Here is a 17,781-nt window from a genome sequence, read left to right on the forward strand (position 1 = left end):
GCTTTTGCAGAAAGGTGGCCTTTAGGTCTTAACAGGTCATCACGGCTTCCAGTGGCCAGAGTTTGGTGTTGGCTCCCTTTTGTGTGAGGGCAGTGAGAGGCACGGCCATCTTGGAGTAGGATGCTGGGCTTGATGGACCCTTGGTCTGACCCAATATGGCATTTTCTTATGTTCTTATGTTCTTAGTAAAATGTATGTAATAGTTGGTGAAGCCCAAGAATCTTTGCAGGGCTCGTAGTCTACTTGGCTGAGGCCAGTCCTGGATACTCTTAAGTTTATTGGGGTCCATGTTAAAGACTATGTTACTGGAGATGATTTTCCAAGGAAGGGGAGGCTTTCCCTTTCAAATAAGCATTTTTCTAGCTTGGCATATAGCTGGTTGTTCTGGAGACGATGGAGTACCCAGGGGATGTCCCGACGATGTGACACAAGATATTTGGAAAAGATTAGAATGTCATTGAGGTACACTACAACACGTTCATAGAGAAGGTCCTGGAAGATCTCATTTATCATGTTTTGGAATACAGCGGGAGCATTGCATAAGCTGAAGGGCATCATGAGCTACTCGTAGTTACTATCTCTTGTGTTGAAGGCTGTTTTCCACTTACTGCCGTGTCGGATATGAATTAAATTGTAAGACCCCGTCCAGTTTGGAGAAGATTTTTGCTCCCTGCAGCTAGTCAAACAACTCGGAGACTAAAGGTAAGGGATAGCGCATTTAGGCCCCGATAGTATATGCAGGGGCAGAGAGACCCGTTCTTACCAACAAAGGAAAACCCTGCGCTTGCCATGAAGGTAGCATGATGGATGAATCCCTTGTCCAGGTTCACTTGAATGTATTCCAACACTGCTTTCATTTCTGGAAGAGACAAGGGGTATACCCTTCCAGGGTGTGGTTTGGCATTAGGTAGCAATTTGATGGAGCAGTCATACTCTCTGTGAGGGGGTAAGATGTCAGCCTTCTTTTTTGAAAAAATGTCGGCAAATTCCGTGTACTGCAGAGAAAGGCCTGACAAGATAGCAGATGCTGAACGACATTGAGGGGTCTCTACCCTTTCCAGACAGGAACTGTGGCAGTTGGGGCCCTATTAGGAAAGTTGTAGGGAAGCCCATTCAAACTGAGGGGAATGTTGCTGAAGACAGGGTAACCCCAGGACCATGGGGTGGATGGCCTTGTCTGTCACATGAAAAGCCAAGTATTCGACATGGAGAGAGCCAGTACTTAGTTTCATAGGAACTGTGGTGTGGGTAATTTTACCCGGCAATGGATCCCTATGGATGGAGAAAAGAACAGGTGGGGCTGGGCATGAGAGCGTGGGTATCTGAAGGTGATCCACAAGGGCCTTCATGAGGAAATTCCCTCCTGCTCCATAGTCTACTTGGGCCAAGGTAGTAAAATTCGGTTTACCCTTTGTAGATTGTCACAAGGAGAGTTAATGGGGGAGCCGGAGAGGTAAGGCCTAGGGTCAGACTCCCGCTGTGCCCTAGGCCCGAGAGTTTACCGGCTTCACGGACAGCAAGCTATTCGGTGGCCTGACCCACTGCAGTAGAAGCAGCTCAGCATGGTAGCGCCAATGGTGCTCTTCAGTAGTCAGGTGCCCTTCACCCCAGTTGCATTGGCTCTTCAGCACAGGTCCCGAAGGAAGGAGGCAACTTTGATATGGAGGATAGGCGCTGAAAGCAGCTAGCAGTGACTGCGCGTCTTCTATGGGGTTGGAGCTCCCGGCTATGCTCCTAGAATCGGCGGACAATCTGGCTTGTCATGTCAATGAGGGAATCTAGAGACTTAGGGAGTTCACAGACTGCCAACTCATCTTTTATGCGGGGCGACAATCCTTCTAAAAATATGGATCATAGACAGTCCTCTCCCCAGTTGAGTTCCATAACCAGGGTCAGAAACTCGATGGCGTAGTCTGAGAGGGACCAAGCCCCCTGGCAGAAGTGGAGGAGATCTGAGCCGGCCGCCTGGTGACCAGGGTCATTGAAGACCGTCTTAAAGGCTGCGATGAAACATTGGAGGTCCCAAAGAATCGGGTTGGAGCATTCCCACAGGGGGGAAGCCCAGGCTTTGGCCTTGCCATCCAGAAGAGAGAGTATGTCTGTCGTCTTCACTGAATTGTCTGGAAACTATACTTATTGAAGGCCAAAGTGCATATAGCACTGGTTGATGAAAGCTCGGTATTGTCTTGGTTTCCCAGCATAGTGGGGCGGAACTGGCAGCGGAATGGTGGACTGTGGAGGTGCCGCGGGAGTGGCGGATGCTGGCGTAGGAGGTGTCGAGGCGCCTAGGGAGGCTGAGCAATCTAGCGGGCACTGAGACGTTCCATGGAGACTGCCAGAACCTCAAGGATACGCTGTAGCTCCTGGATCTTCTGAGCCAAACTGTAATGGCCTGTAATGCGGCGGCTTCTGCTGGGTCCATGGCCTTGGCAGTCTGTTGGCAAAGTGGACCCTTGGGCCAAGGGAGAGTTGGCACTACCTGTGGGGAAGGGCCCCGTAGGTCCCCACCATTGGCAGGCAGAGCTGGCTGAAGTAGAGGCCCAACTGCAGCTTCGCCAATACCAGCCCATATTCCCCTTAGGTTGAGCCCTCAGGTGCCACGGTCGGCTGGTCTTAGGTGCAGGCCTCTATGCTCATGGAGAATCGTAGAGGTGAAGTTGTTGCAGGCCAGCATAGTAGGGAAGCAAGGTTGGTTCAGAGCGCAGGGTGGCAAAGGTCTGTGGCAATCGGAGACCCTCCAGGTAGTGGCACAGGCGCAAGTCCCAGGCAGGCTGAGACTGCACGGTGTCGTGATCCTCAGTCACAAGCGAGGCAAGGTCTAAGGTTAAAAGCAGGAGGAGAGTCAGCAACGTCGAGGTCCAGACTCCCAGCTTGGACTCCCAGCTTGTCCAGATCCCGGGGACAAGCTGGGAGACCAATAGAGAACACTGAACAGAAGGACAAGAGAAGCTGACACCAATGATTGAAGACTGACCACGAAGAAGAGATGAGGGGAATACCAAGACACAGAGAGACAGCCATACAGGAACAAGAAACAGTAGACGAAGACATGGACTGGAACGCAGGAACAATGCTGGGGCAATTAGCTCGCGGGAGGCGCAAGCCACAAATGCAACAGAGATAAAGAGGTCATGAACGTAGGCAAGCTTACTAGAAATAGGGTGAGCATTCCAAAGGAAATAAATGAGAAAGAGAAGAGGAAGGAAGGGAGGGATAGGGATAAGGTTGGAGGGGTGACTGACTGAAATTCTCAGCATGACTGTTGCCTTGGGGTACAAGGATTGGGAATGATGTCTCCAGCAGAAAGGAGAAGGAGAAGAATACAGAGATAAAAAAGAGGTGTGATGGCAGTGACAAGAACAAGAAGCTGTCAGGGAGAGAAGTGAAGGCTAGATGGAAGTAAAAATACTTTGAAGCTCTAGATCATTAGATATGTTCACAGTTGGAATCTGTAGTACAGAGAGGTCTCTTTAAATTGAAGAAATTACGCAAATTAAAATATGTGATTGATACAGCTTATTTTAGAAATGTTTTGCAGGCATTCTTGTTGTCCTGTTTAAACTATTACAATGCCCTCTAGGTTGGAATTCCAAAATGCTATTTGATGGCATTGCAGATTTTAATGAATGCAGCAGCATAGGTGATCTTAGGTTGCTAAATGTCCGATCATATTTCGCCAATTTTGTTGCAAATTCATTGGCTGCCAATTGAATTTCGGATTCATTTTAAAATCTTAACGTTAGTCCATTAAACTATTTATGGAAATGTCCTGTTTATATGAAAGTTTTAGTTGGTTGTATTATCCCCAACAAAATTTGCGCTCCGCAAACCATCAATTGCTTTCCATTCCTGGGAATAAAGAAATGCATTTAAAGCAAACCTCTCAGAGACCTTTTCCCTTAATAGTCCCCAGTTTATGGAATTCTATTCCTTCAGATTTATGCTTGATTAAAGATTATAAACTCTTTAGGAAACAGTTGAAAGCCTATTTGTTTAAAGCTGCATTTAAATGATTTGGTTTTAACACGTTTTATTTTATTTTAAATTTTATTATGTATGATTGTTTTTGAATTGTTGTGATCTGTTTTGAACAGTTTTTTGGCAATAAATGTGGAATTCAAGTACATGTAAATAAATAAAAATAATAAATAGATAGAGTAGAATAGCTGGGTAGGTGAAAAATGTAGACAGAGGACTTGATGCTTGCAATTACTAACCTTGGTGGCTGTGGGTATTACTATAAATCTTAGTAATAAGACAGAAGGGGGCCTGGGTGATGGCTTAAGTATTGGTTTTATAAGAAACAAAGTTAAAGATGATAAGGCCTGAAATAGGTACTAACAGAGGTGGTTAGGGCTATCCCTGTGACATATATTTTAGGCATGCTTGGGACAAATATGGTAGAAAAGGGGTTGCAAGGACAGGTAAAAGACTTGAATGGGGTGTTTGTATTGGTTTGCATAAGAGAATTTATATGTGTATCTACCCAAATTGAATGAATCTGAAACTAGGTAGACCTTTTTGGTCTTTATCTGACATCCTTTACTACATTACTGAATTAATAATGTTCTGTATTACACAAATGTAGCAATATCCTACAAAAATTGGAAGCACATGGTTGCACAGATCCCTAAGGGAAAAGTTATGTGAGTTGTGTGATGAATTATAAGTAATTGTCATTTGATTTACCTGTACTACTTCTCATTTATTGATTTTTACTATAGGTGCTCTTAAAAAGTGGCAAACATGTAATAGTGAATTACCTGGTCGTGTCATAGTTTATCGTGATGGTGTAGGAGACGGACAGTTGAAGATGGTGATAGATTATGAAATTCCACAGTTCATCAATAGCTTCCGAGAAACCAATGTGGAATATAGGTAATTGTAATTTATAATAATTGTACAAAAAGGTACTGAGCACTCCAAGAAGTGAAAACAAAATATTAATATGTGAAGTTTCTCTCTTTGTTTTGTCTTTCTGTGGTTTCTCTTTACTTATTGTTGCTTTGTTTTGTTTGCTCTCAGTTATGATAGAAACAGTAAGTATAGCTCAGACTAATATACGTAAAATACATATACAATATTCACACTAGTAGATTGTCAACTTGTCACATGCTGCCTCCACCTCCAGGGACTTCCTTAAACTTAGAGTTCTAAACCTTAAATTTCTTAGCATCTGGTCAGATGAATCCAGAACCATTGGGTTATGCACCTCTACCAGCAGATGGTGATGAAGCAAACTGACGTCAAGAATATATATTCCTGCAGTGACATCAGCCTGCCAGTATTCTCCATCTCCAACAGATGGTGGACGTGCGTCTCCCTAATGGGAATTGCTTTACTTTGAAAAGGAGAAATAAAGAAAAATAAATTTGCCTCACTCTCCTGCAGTGATACCAAATGGTCCCTCCCTCCCCATTGAGAATTCCTGAGGTGATTTCCGTGGTCCTTCAGATGAGTCTCTTGGTCCGGTAGCTGATTTTTCAGCTGGTGTGGACTTAGCGGTTCAAACAGCTGAAAGGCCGCAGGTGCAGGAAGCCGAGTGCAGCAGTGACAGTATATGCCCTCTCCCCCTGCAGTCAGAGACCATCTCTGTACTCAGCCAAGAAGGGATGAGCTCAGGTAAGTTTAAAAAAATAACGTGTATATATATATATATACATATATAGATAGATATATAGATATATAGTATAATCAAAAAAGACAGATCACTTATTCATTAGCAAATCCTCACCTTAATTAACTGTATAATCATATATGAGGATACATCAAACACATCCCATTCAATTTTTAACCTTTTTATTTCTTCGATTTTTCCACACAAATTTTTATCAAAAAATTTCCATATAGCAGAATAACTTTCTAAAACAGAATTCACTCTAAAGTCATTACAAGCATTATTGTTTCTCAAAAGAGCCCACCACTCTGGAAACTGTCCACATTTATCTTTCACACCCAGTCAGGCTTAATCAAGTTGTATCTTCCTTGTTTTCTTTTTCTTTATGATTGCACCATTCTACAGGACAAGCAGGATGGTAGACCTCACATATGGGTGACATCATCAGGATGGAGCCCAATCATGGAAAACTTCTGTCAAAGTTTCCATAACTTTGACTGGCCCCTACTGGGCATGCCCAGCATGGCACTAACCCTGCAGCCAGCAGGGGTCCCACTTCAGTCTTCTTTTTTTCTGCGCAGCAGTAGCCTCGCGGTTTAGGAGCTCTGAAGAGATTCCTGACAGGAATTTTCCTCACGGAGTTAATTAAATTTAAACTGCCCCACAGGGGTTCCTCCTCTAACTTTTCTCAGGCTGTGGTACTCCGGTACATTTTTCACCGTTTTTCTTCGATTACTGTCGAGTTTGGCCCTTGTGGCCTACTGGCCGTCGACCGTAACGCGGCTCGATTTTTCTATGGCCATGGCATCGGGGTTTCGTCGGTGCCCGGACTGTACTCGCACCATGTCTATCACAGACCCTCATGGAGTCTGTGTAATGTGTTTAGGCCGTGAGCATGATGTCCTGACTTGCACCAAATGTGCCCTCATGACCCCAAAAGGTCGCAAAGCCAGAATGGAGAAGATGGGACTCCTTTTCCGTGCTCACACCCCGACACCGTCCATCGTATCGACGTCATCGGAACCGGCACCGTGAAGTCGCACCAGCATCGACCACCATCCGGTGACCGCCCGCCATTGACGTCTTCACGGCCATCGACTCCCGTTTCTCCCCCTCAAGATCGAGGGGATCGTAGGGAGAAACATCGCCATCGGCATCGTAAGTCTCGGACCGTCGAGGGAGCAAAATCATCGACCGAGCCACCATCGAAGAAGCCCCGTCCAGGAACGGCACCGACCATTCCTGCGACCGGGACATTGTGGCCACCCTCACCCGATCGGGGTTTGGGAGTCGCGATTCCACCTGTAAAGCTGGTCCCTCTGACTGTGCCTCAGCCTCCCTCTTCCGTCACGGAGCCGGGGCTGCTTGCCCCAGGTCTCTGGGAAGAACTGGACCAGCTGGTCCAGGAGGCCATCGACAAGGCGATGCAACAACTCCAGGTTCCTCCAGCACTGACACCGGCACCGAGAGTGGAACTGGTCACCGACCCGATTCCAGCATATCAGATTGCGAACTCCTCCTTTCAAAGGAGCCAGTTCATAACAGATTGCTAACTCCTCCCTTTTTGAGGAGTAGAGCATAACAGATTGCTACCTCCTCCCTCTACAGGAATCAATTCGTAACAGATTGCTAACTCCTTCCACAGGAGCCAGTTCATAACAGATTGCTAACTCCTCCTTCCACAGGAGCCAATTCATAACACACACCATCTAGAGGCTTGCGCCTAAGTGCAGCCAGCCCCGGCACCCAAGGGCTCATCCTGTGGGGAATGTGGGCTGGTGTTGGTGAAGTTCTGGTTAGGCCTCTGCACCAACTAGCTTTGCCTACCGATGGTGAAGACCTGCAGTGCTTCTCCCTGCAGGTGGCACCAACCTTACCTCGGCCCAAGGGTCCACCAATTGCAACAGTTTGCTGCGGCAATGGAGCTGGCGATTTAGCTGCACTAAAAGCCATTCCAGCCTTGCTCAGAAATTCCCAATAATTACAGACCTATTGTATGACATTAAACCAAATTTCATCACTATCACTGAAACGTGGTTAAAAAAATCCGACATTATCATCAAAAATCAAATAGCACACAGAAGCTATGACATATTCTCAATTCCAAGGATTAATAAACGCGGAGGCGGCATAGCATTAATTATTGAAAAAAAATTTAAATGTAAACTGATTCCAACAACACCCCCCCCCCCAAACCACGAAATTGCACTATTTGATACAGAACACACACAAATATGCATTATATACTGCCCACCCAGCCTGCTTGACCTAAACCTATCCCCTTTAATAGAATATTTAACAATTAACCTAAACACATCAAAACCTACCATCATAATGGGAGATTTTAACCTTCACATGGACGTGTTTCCACTAACAAATACATGCCAGACACTAAACGATACGATGGAAGCACTGGGGTTCACATTAATTACAGATAAACCCTCACACAAAGCTGGCCACTCCCTCGACCTGACATACATTAATCATAACTTCACTGAACACTTAAATACCAGCTATAATCAAATTCCATGGTCGGATCACTTCTTAATCCAATCCGACATCAAACTCATAGAACCAAAAGAAATACAGAAAAATGAACCCATAGAATTTAAATATCGTCCCCCCTTTAACCATGACATTCTAAAAAATGAATTAGAAGAAACTTTAATAAACCTCAACCACCAAAACTGTATAGACGCAACAACAGAATGGATAACTAAAACAAGTAAATTAGCAGATGACATTAACCCCACTAGAACAATACAAATCCATGAACCAAAACAGAAAAACCCTTGGTTTAATGAAAAATTAAAGGAAATTAAACAAAATCTAAGAAAAAAAGAAAAAAAATGGAAAAAAGACAAATCAGTGGAAAATTTAACCAAATTTAGGAAACAACTAGCCTTTTATAAAAAAATAATTCTTGAAGCAAAAAAACAATTCTTCAATTCAAAAATTGAAAAATGTTCAAACAACCCACGAACATTATTCAACATAGTTAAAAATCTAAGGATAAAGCAGATATGCCCCAAGCCCCACAAGAGAACAAATGCAACGACCTAGCACACTATTTTTCAGACAAAATCACAAACCTTAAAGCAAAGATTCCATCCCTAACAAAACAGGAAATCAAAATGCAAAAAAGAGATGTGACACAATTCTCCACATTCGACGAGGTATCCCAGACCGAAGTTGAATGCATGATAAAAAAACTGAATCCCGCACCACATAAAATTGACACCATTCCCACCACAGATATAAAAAAACTAGCTGATATAACCTCATACACACTAACCAGAATAATTAACCTATCACTCAGTGAAGGAGTTATGCCAGACTCACTCAAAAAACGCAATAATAAAACCAATTCTGAAAAAGAAAAACAGTGACCTAACCGTCTTAAGTAACTATAGACCTGTTTCAAACTTGCCCATGATCGCAAAATTAATAGAAAAAGCAGTACAAAAGCAACTAGCAGAACATCTAGACAACAATAACATACTCTTCCCATCACAACATGGTTTCAGAAAACACTATAGCACCGAAACGTTACTAATCTTTCTAACAGATACTGTACTTCGCGGATTTGACAGCGGAAAACACTACATCATGATACTGCTAGATCTGTCAGCAGCATTTGACACGGTAAACCATGACATACATGAAAAGACTGGAAGAAATAGGATTACAAAACAAAACAATTGAATGGTTCAAATCCTATCTTAACAATAGATCTTACCAGGTACAGATAAAAAAACTCAATATTAGACAAAATCACACTAGAGACAGGAGTCTCCCAGGGTTCAGCACTCTCAGCAACTCTATTTAACATTTACATGCTCCCCCTCTGCCACCTACTGGCTGGGCTAAGTATCATACACTACATATATGCTGATGACATTCAATTGATTCTACCGGTTGAAGAATCAATTGAAAAACACTAAACTTTGCAATGTTATACCTAGACATAATTAAACCAAATGGAACTAGTAATCAACATTGAAAAAACAGAATTGATACATCTTGAACGAAAAAACATTGAAAGAATTCAAAATCCCATTCGACTTAAAAATGACAAATCAATAGAATTAACTGATAAAGCTAGAAACTTAGGAGTAATTATAGACACGGAACTGAGCCTTAAGCAACACATATCAATAAAAGCAAGAGAAGGCTACGCCAAACTAATGGTCCTTAGAAGACTAAAACCCTTATTAAATCAGGAACACTTTCATAGAGTACTACAAGCATTAATATTTGCCAGCACGGACTACTGTAATTCACTTTTCCTAGGATTACCATACACCACTATCAGACCACTGTAAATACTACAAAACTCGGCTGCCAGAATACTTACTGGTAAAGGCAGAAGAGATCATATCACCCAAACACTTGCAGATTTACACTGGCTCCCAATAGAACAGAGAGTTCAATTTAAAACATTATGCACAGTTCATAAGCTAATAAATGATGAAAATTCTGACTGGCTAAACACCGCATTACGATTACATGTCCCTCAAAGAAATCTCAGATCGGCCAATAAAGCTCTGCTAACCATACCCTCAGTCAAAACAGCAAAATTGACCCAAGTTAGAGAGAGAGCACTATCTTTGGCAGGACCATTATTATGGAACACATTACCACTGGAATTAAGACTAATGAAGGAATTAAAACTCTTCAAAAAAGGCTTAAAAACATGGCTCTTCAAAAAAGCATTTCACAATGAGGTAGCAGAATAACAACACATACACAAAGCAGAAAGTCACCAAGAAAAAGCAGAACTGCTTATTTTTTATTATATCCTCACAATTAAGTATTAAATGAGAGACAGTTAATCGTAAATGGTAACCACACCCATTCCCCAATTAGAGTATATTATTGAACTATGTAACCGTATAATAATGGCACCCCATGGATAATTTAGAAACCACATATTTGTGCCTAACTGTAAACCGTTGTGATGGTGCACTACTAAACAACGGTATAGAAAAGCTTTAAATAAATAAAATAAAAATAAATAAAATTGAAAACCCTCCAGTCAGCCTTAGAACTTCTTGTGGCAGACGTGAATCACCTTGCCACATGCCTGGATTCCTTGCCCCTCCCCACTACCATATCATCGTCTGCTGCAGTTCCAGTGCCGTCCCTGACACCCATCAGGCAACAATTCCATTGCCCACACATGCCCCGTAATGCTGGAGATCCTAAGCAGTGTCGTGGATTTTGAAATCAATGCTATGTGCATTTTGCTCTCCAGTCGGCACTCTTCCCAAGTGACTCGGTAGGACGACATTCATCCTCTCCCTTCTCAATGGTAAAGCTCTGACCTGGGCTTCCCCACTGTGGGAGTGCTCTAATCCTTTTCTCTCAAACCTCTAGCAATTTATCTCTGTCTTCAAGCAGGTCTTGGATCAGCGTAGCCGGCTGCCCACGATGGGCTCTGATCTCTTGCACCTGTGCCAGGGAAATCGATCATTAATGGATTATGCTATCGAATTTCGAACCCTGGCCACAGAGCTGAACTGGCAGGGAGACAGTCTACATGCAATAATCTTGGTGATTTAGCTTCCCAGATTAAGGATGAGCTAGCGGCATGAGAATTGCCCACCTCTCTCAAAGGTCTCATTAATCTCATGGGGAAGATTGACAGATGCCTCCAGGAGTGAGCTCGGGAGACCCACTCAGTTCAAAAGGGTCCCTCCAGGATTTTGTCTCCTTCTACAGTTGGTCCCATCATGTCTTTAGGGGAATTGCTAGAGGAACCCATGCAACTGGGCTATTCCCACCTTACAACTGAAGAGAAGACTCAATGCCATCAACTAGGTCTCTGCCTGTAATGTGGAACACCTAGTCACCTGTTGGCTCAGTACCCAGAGAGAAGGGGAACTCTCCCAAGCCGTGATGCATTAGAACAAGTGACCCTCAGTCTAGCGATGCCATCGTCCCAGTTCCTGCTGTCTGTCTTCCTGGAACAATCCTCCATCCAGTAAAAGTGTTGCTAGTAGTAATTTTTTATGGGTTTGACAGTTACATGGTTTTGATTGTAAATATTATAAACCTTTTCATAAGGCTTGGGAATAACTGCATGGAGCAGTAGTTACTTCACTTAAGTGAAATATGGGGGTAACCTGCATGGCACAGCAGATACTACTAGAAGAAGTTTGCTGGGCAGACTGGATGGACCATTTGGGCCTTTTCTGCAATCATTACTATGTTGCTGTATTACAAGAGAGTACAGTTAATAACAAGGTCAGTCGGGAGGGACAAGAAAGTGTGACAAGCACCTCAAACCTAGAAGAGATAGATAACAGTTGTAAGGACAGCATTGGCACTACAGTAAGAAATACATGTGTGTCAGTTTACATACAGTATAACTAAAAAGAGCTAAATGTATATGTCACAACCAAGATGTTACAACCCAGTCGAAGCATGTTGCAGACACACCTTTCTGTTTGGCCAAATTATAACCCAACAAAAATATTACGCTTCAGCAATAAATTCATTACAGACATACCCTTGGCGCGCTGTGCTCCTCTGTATCCTCTCAGTTGTTTCTTTAAATCTCAGCGTTCACATTCATCCTGTAAGTAAAGGCTTCCATTTTACAAGTTGTCTCATAAAAAGGGTATGACTGTAACATTTTACTGCTGGGATATAACTTTGGTTCTCCAAGGGCATGCAGGAAGGCAGTCCTCACATATGAGTCACATCTGATGGAGCCCAGCATGGAAAACTTATGTCAAAGTTTCTAGAACTTTGACTGAGCCTCTCTGAGCATCCTTGAGCATACATTATACCATGCATCCACGTGGGGTCCCTTCAGTGTCTTCTTTTCCATAGAGCCTCATCTGTTGTGACAATTTTGGAAGGAGAAAATTTCCCCAGTGACAGGGACGACACCGGGGCCTGACCCCCACGGCCAGTTGAGTCGGTTCCTCTACTGATGGCCAACAGCCAAGCACCCAGGGCCCCAACCCTGCATATGACAGTGAGGACAAAGGCCCTTACAACCCTTAAGGAGACAGCTCCTCCAATGTTTCCGATGAACCATCAGATGGTCTCCCCTCAGAACCATCTCCTTCTGCCAACAGAAGGAAGTCCTTTCCGGAAGACCTCTCCTTCACAGGGTTTGTTAGGGTGATGGCGGAAGCCATCCCATTTCATTTGCAGACTGAGGAGGATACTCAGCACAAGATGCTAGATATCCTCCAGTACATGGAGTCTCCCAAGGAAATTGTGGCAGTCCCACTACACAGGATCCTTGAAGAGTTGCTGTTGAGGATGTGGGAACACCCATTCTCAGTTCCTCCTGTTAACTGGAAAGCGGACATGATTTATCTCATCCAGAAGGCTCTTGGATTCGGTAAGCGTCAGCTGCTCTACCAGTTGGTGGTGATTGAATCTGCTCTCAAGAAGGCCAAGTGCACTTAGACCCATTCTTTGGTGCTCTCAGGGAAAGATCAGAGGGCCATGGATGCTCTTGGGAGGAAAGTGTTTCAGGTGCTATGCTCATCACCCACATAGTAGCCTATCAGCTCTACATGGGCAAGTATATGTGGAACATTCTGAAGCAGGTGCAGGAGGTGGCCAAGCAGCTGCCTCAACAGCAGCAGGACACCCTCCAGTCACTGGTGCATAAGGGCCTGGAATATGGAAAAAACAAGTTCCAGTTGTCCTATGATGTTTTCGAAGCAACATTGAGGGTCTCTGCTGTAGGGATCGGCACCCGTAGACTCACATGGATGCGAGCTTCAGATCTCCATCAGGAGTGACTCACTGATGTGCCGTGCAGTGGAGAGAATCTCTTCGGAGATAAGGTAAATGACATGGGGGCCCAAATGAGGGACCACCATGCAACACTCCACCAGTTCTCTGCTGGCACTTAAGACCCGTCCTTCTCTGCTAGGAAATCCTCGATGTCTGGTCAGAGGAAATAATGTTCTCTGCTTCCTTGGCCCCATCAGCAGCAGCAGGCCCCCTTGTAGCCATCCCAGGCAACAGAGGGCCTTTGCTAGACTATTAGTAGGGACAAGGAAATTTGACCACATCACCCCTCGCTGATGGCACTGCCCTGGCTTCCGGTACAATCCAGAATTCATTATAAACACGCTGACCAATGCTTATTAGGAATGACACGTCAACACTGCTCACCACAGAGAACCCTGATATCACAAAACAAAGGACTTATAATGGTGCCTTCTACACAAAACACAAATCTAACACAAATAAGGGACCAAATATTTTCCAAAGCAAGCCCCAAGTTGTGGAACCTCCTTCCAGAGTCATTACGCCAGATAAGAGAGAGAATTTCAAACGTGAACTGAAAACATGACTCTTTAGAAAAGCTTACGATTTAACATAAAATACCAATATACTGATAACTTCAATGTCAGTACAAGAGACAATAGTAGCGAAGTGAGCAATAAATAATGAATGATGTAAAGTGTATAGATAGTAGAATTGGAATCCGCATTTGCTGTAATGTCAACTTTGAAAATGTACAAATATGAAGTCTATAAATCTGCTGTCATGGCGACCAAGAATATGTATGAATATAAACAAAAACATATAACTGCCATGATGTTGAGCTAAATTATGAATGCTGACACAAAATGTGATTGTTAACCAAGAATATGAAAGCTGATTTTGTAAACCGTTGTGATCTTATTCTGGAATGACGGTATATAAAACATCTAAATAAATAAATAAAGCCCCAGCTAGTGCCTCAGTCAACTCTGGGAACGGGTTTTGAATGGATTGTGTGGATCATAACCACATCTGCCATATTTGTGACAATGGACCCTCTGGTTGGGGGGAGGCTGCGGTTCTTCACGAATCAATGGTCCAGTGTAACCTCAGACCAGTGGGTTCTGGCCATCGTCCGCAGAAGGTACAAATTAAATCTATTGAGTACCCCACCAGATTGCTCCTCAAGTCCTTTTTGGGGACTTGAGAGTGGTCAAGCCCATTCCACCAAGGCAAAGAGAACAGGGATTCTACTCCCAGTACTTTCTGATTGCAAAGGAAACAGGAGGACTCCATTCCATCCTAAACCTGAGGATCTTGAACAAGTTACTAAAAAAGGAAAGTTCAAGATGATTTCCCTAGGCACCTTGATCCCCTTCTTGCAAAAAGGGGACTGGCTATGCTCCTTTAATCTAAAAGATATGTACACTCACATCGAGATCTTCCCCAGTCACTGCAAATATCTCTGACTCATGTTGAGAAAGCGGCACTATCAGTACCGCATTCTGCCATTTGGGCTAGCGTCAGCCCCACAAGTTTTCATGACATGTTTAGCTGTGGTGGCAGCACACCTTCGCAGGCTGGGAGTCCATGTTTTTCCCTATCTGTACAATTGACTGGTCAAGAGCACCTCTCGGGCAAGAACCGTAGAGTCCATGCGCTCGACTATCTGGGTGCTGGAGTCACTAGGTTTCATCATCAACTACTCCAAGTCACATCTCAGCCCATTTCTGAAATTGGACTTCACTGGAGCCCTGCTAGACATAGCTCAGCCCAAGGCCTTCCTTCCCCAGCAACGGACCCATTAATCTGATGGCCACTGTGGCAGAGATTCAAGTGAGCCAGCAGGTTTTAGCATGGCACATGTTGAGATGGTTGGGCCACATGGCTGCATAAGTACATGTTACTCACTTGGCACATTTGCACATGAAAAGAGCCCAATGAACCCTAAGGTCCCAGTGGCGACAAGCCACACAGGATCTACAGGACTGCATTCACATCACCCCCATCCCTCCAGGACTCCTTGTTCAATCTGGAATGGGGGATATCCTTCCAAAGTCCTTGGGTCCAAATTTTGCCAATGACAGATGCATCCACCCTGAGCTGGGGGGCTCATGTCGATGGGCTTCACAACCAGGGTCTATGGTCTTCCCAGAAATGACTGTGTCTAATCAATTTCCTGGAGCTCCGGGTGATCAGGTGTGCTGTATAGGGTTTCAGAGATTGGCTGTCCAACAAAATTGTGCTGATACAGACTGATAACCAAGTGGCAATGTGGTATGTCAACAAGCAGGGAGGTACGAGATTGTACCTCCTGTGTCAGAAAACGGTCCTGATATGGTCATGGGCCTTCTCCTGTGGTGTGGTGCTCAGGGCCATGTATCTAGCCAGTATGAAGAATGTGATTGCGGACAGACTGAGTCGCTCTTTTCGACCCCCACGAATTGTCTCTGGACCAAGGGGTAGCGAATCGTATCGTCCACCTGTGGGGAAGCCCAGAGGTGGATCTGTTTGCTATGCCTTGGAACAGGAAGGTTTCTCAATTCTGCTTCCTGTATAGGACACACTGCAATCTAGCTTCAGAAGCCATCGCCCCCTATTGGGGTGCGGGTCTCTTGTACACATGTCTTCAAACTTCACTGATGGTGAAGACTTTTTTAAGTTTCGCAAGGTCAAAGGGACTATGATTCTCATAGCTCCTCATTGGCCGAAGCAGGTCTAGTTTCCACTCCTTCGGGAGATGTCCATCAAGAAACTGATTAGCCTGGGGTATTCCCGGATCTCATCACCCAGGATTGGAGCAGGTTGGGGCATCCCAACCTCCAGGCCCTATCGCTCACAGCTTAGATGTTAAGAGGTTGATTCCACAACCACTCAATCTCCCAGAGGATGTCTCTGATCCTTGTAGCTTCTAGAAAGCCTTCCACTAGAAAGTCTTGTGCACTGAAGTGAAAGGTTTTCCATGTGGTGTGAGCAAAAGGCCCTAAATCCTTTATCCTGCTCTCCACAAAAATTGCTTGACTACCTTCTACACTTTGTGGAGGCTGGTCTCGAGATTAACTCTGTTAGGGTTCATCTAAATGAGATTGGTATATTCACCATGATATAGAGCGTAAGCTCTTCTTTGTACAGCCTATAGTTATATGCGTCATGCAAGGTCTGCTTCAGTTGAAGCCTCCCCTAAGGTCTTCTGCTGTGTCCTGGGCCCTCAGCTTGGTTTTTGCTCCACTGATGAAAGCTCCTTTCAAGCCACTGTGTTCCTGTGACCTAAAGTACCTGACCTGGAAAGTCATATTTTTTTTATAATTAATTCTTTATTGATTTTACTAATATAATGCAAAAAAAGGTACATAAAAATGAAAAACATGAGGTGAGGAGAGAGAGAGGCTCAAGTGTGGGAAGCTGCCCGAGTCCAGTATTGCCTGTTCGAGGCAATTTTGAGAAATAAATAAATAAATAAATATGGTTCTAAAAGTTCTAGGTCATGTACCTTCCAAGAACCGTATTAGTGTCACATATCGCTATGCCAGCTATGTCAGCCACAATACCAAGAGAACCTCTCTATCATTTCTTTGGGATTGCGTCAGGACATCCTCCCATTTTCAGCAACGGGGCTCTGTTCTGATTAATACTCTGGCTTCTGGTTCCTAATTCAGAACCAAAGTTCCAGATGCATTCGCTGATCTGCTAAACACGAGATCCAGCAAATACTACCTCAAGTGCAAGTCCATCTCGAAGCCTGAAGACAGGTCTCAATGTCTCCTTATACAGCACACAGAAATGCGGGTAAGACTTTACCGCTCACGCTCCCGTGGGAGATTACATGATATCCAGATTACATCAGCCCCTCCAGTTGGACACATCCTGGTCTCCCAACTGGCTGTATATCAGAGCGGCCACCCCACTTTGTACCAAGGTTCCCGGTACACTCCCCCAGACGCTATAAAGCGCGGGGGGGGGGGGGGGTTTGGGGAGTTTTAATTACACTATTCTTTCTTTCAACAGAAAGTAGTTACTCTCCGCCCATCCTGGACCTCAGAAATACCAACTTTCTTCAGAAGGCACAGGTAAAATGGTATCTCTCGTCACCATGCTTCCATATCGCAGTAAGTACATTACCTCTAATCTTTCTATGTGCTTCATGGTGAGCCAACAATATTACAGTCCCAAGCTCTGCCGGTTGCACCAGCTTCGGCAACTGGGGTATTTCATTGAATCACTATCGGTGACTGCTGTTTCTCTACGGAGTGCATCATCATTCACGCTTTTCCTTGCATGGACAGCTGCATAACCACAGTCAGTCCACACAAGGAGCTCTAACTTCTTCATGATTCACTATACATTTACTACCTGGGATTACTGTCACTGCCATATCCCTTATACAACACTTCTGGATACCACAGTCACAATGACCTTCC

The 17,781-nt window shown here is 44.2% G+C and overlaps 1 protein-coding gene across 3 annotated transcripts in view; it reads left to right on the plus strand.

Annotated features, from left to right (window-relative positions):
* The window catches only part of PIWIL4 (piwi like RNA-mediated gene silencing 4), a 379,756-nt gene that overhangs the window by 319,460 nt on the left and 42,515 nt on the right, over positions 1–17,781 (plus strand). For all 3 annotated transcript variants that reach the window (XM_029602363.1, XM_029602364.1, XM_029602365.1), the window contains one exon: positions 4,725–4,878. In XM_029602363.1, the coding sequence (XP_029458223.1) occupies positions 4,725–4,878 (154 nt within the window). The remainder of the gene's footprint in view (positions 1–4,724; positions 4,879–17,781) is intronic.

The sequence above is a fragment of the Rhinatrema bivittatum genome, chromosome 5, assembly GCF_901001135.1.
Source record: "Rhinatrema bivittatum chromosome 5, aRhiBiv1.1, whole genome shotgun sequence".
NCBI lineage: Eukaryota > Metazoa > Chordata > Amphibia > Gymnophiona > Rhinatrematidae > Rhinatrema > Rhinatrema bivittatum.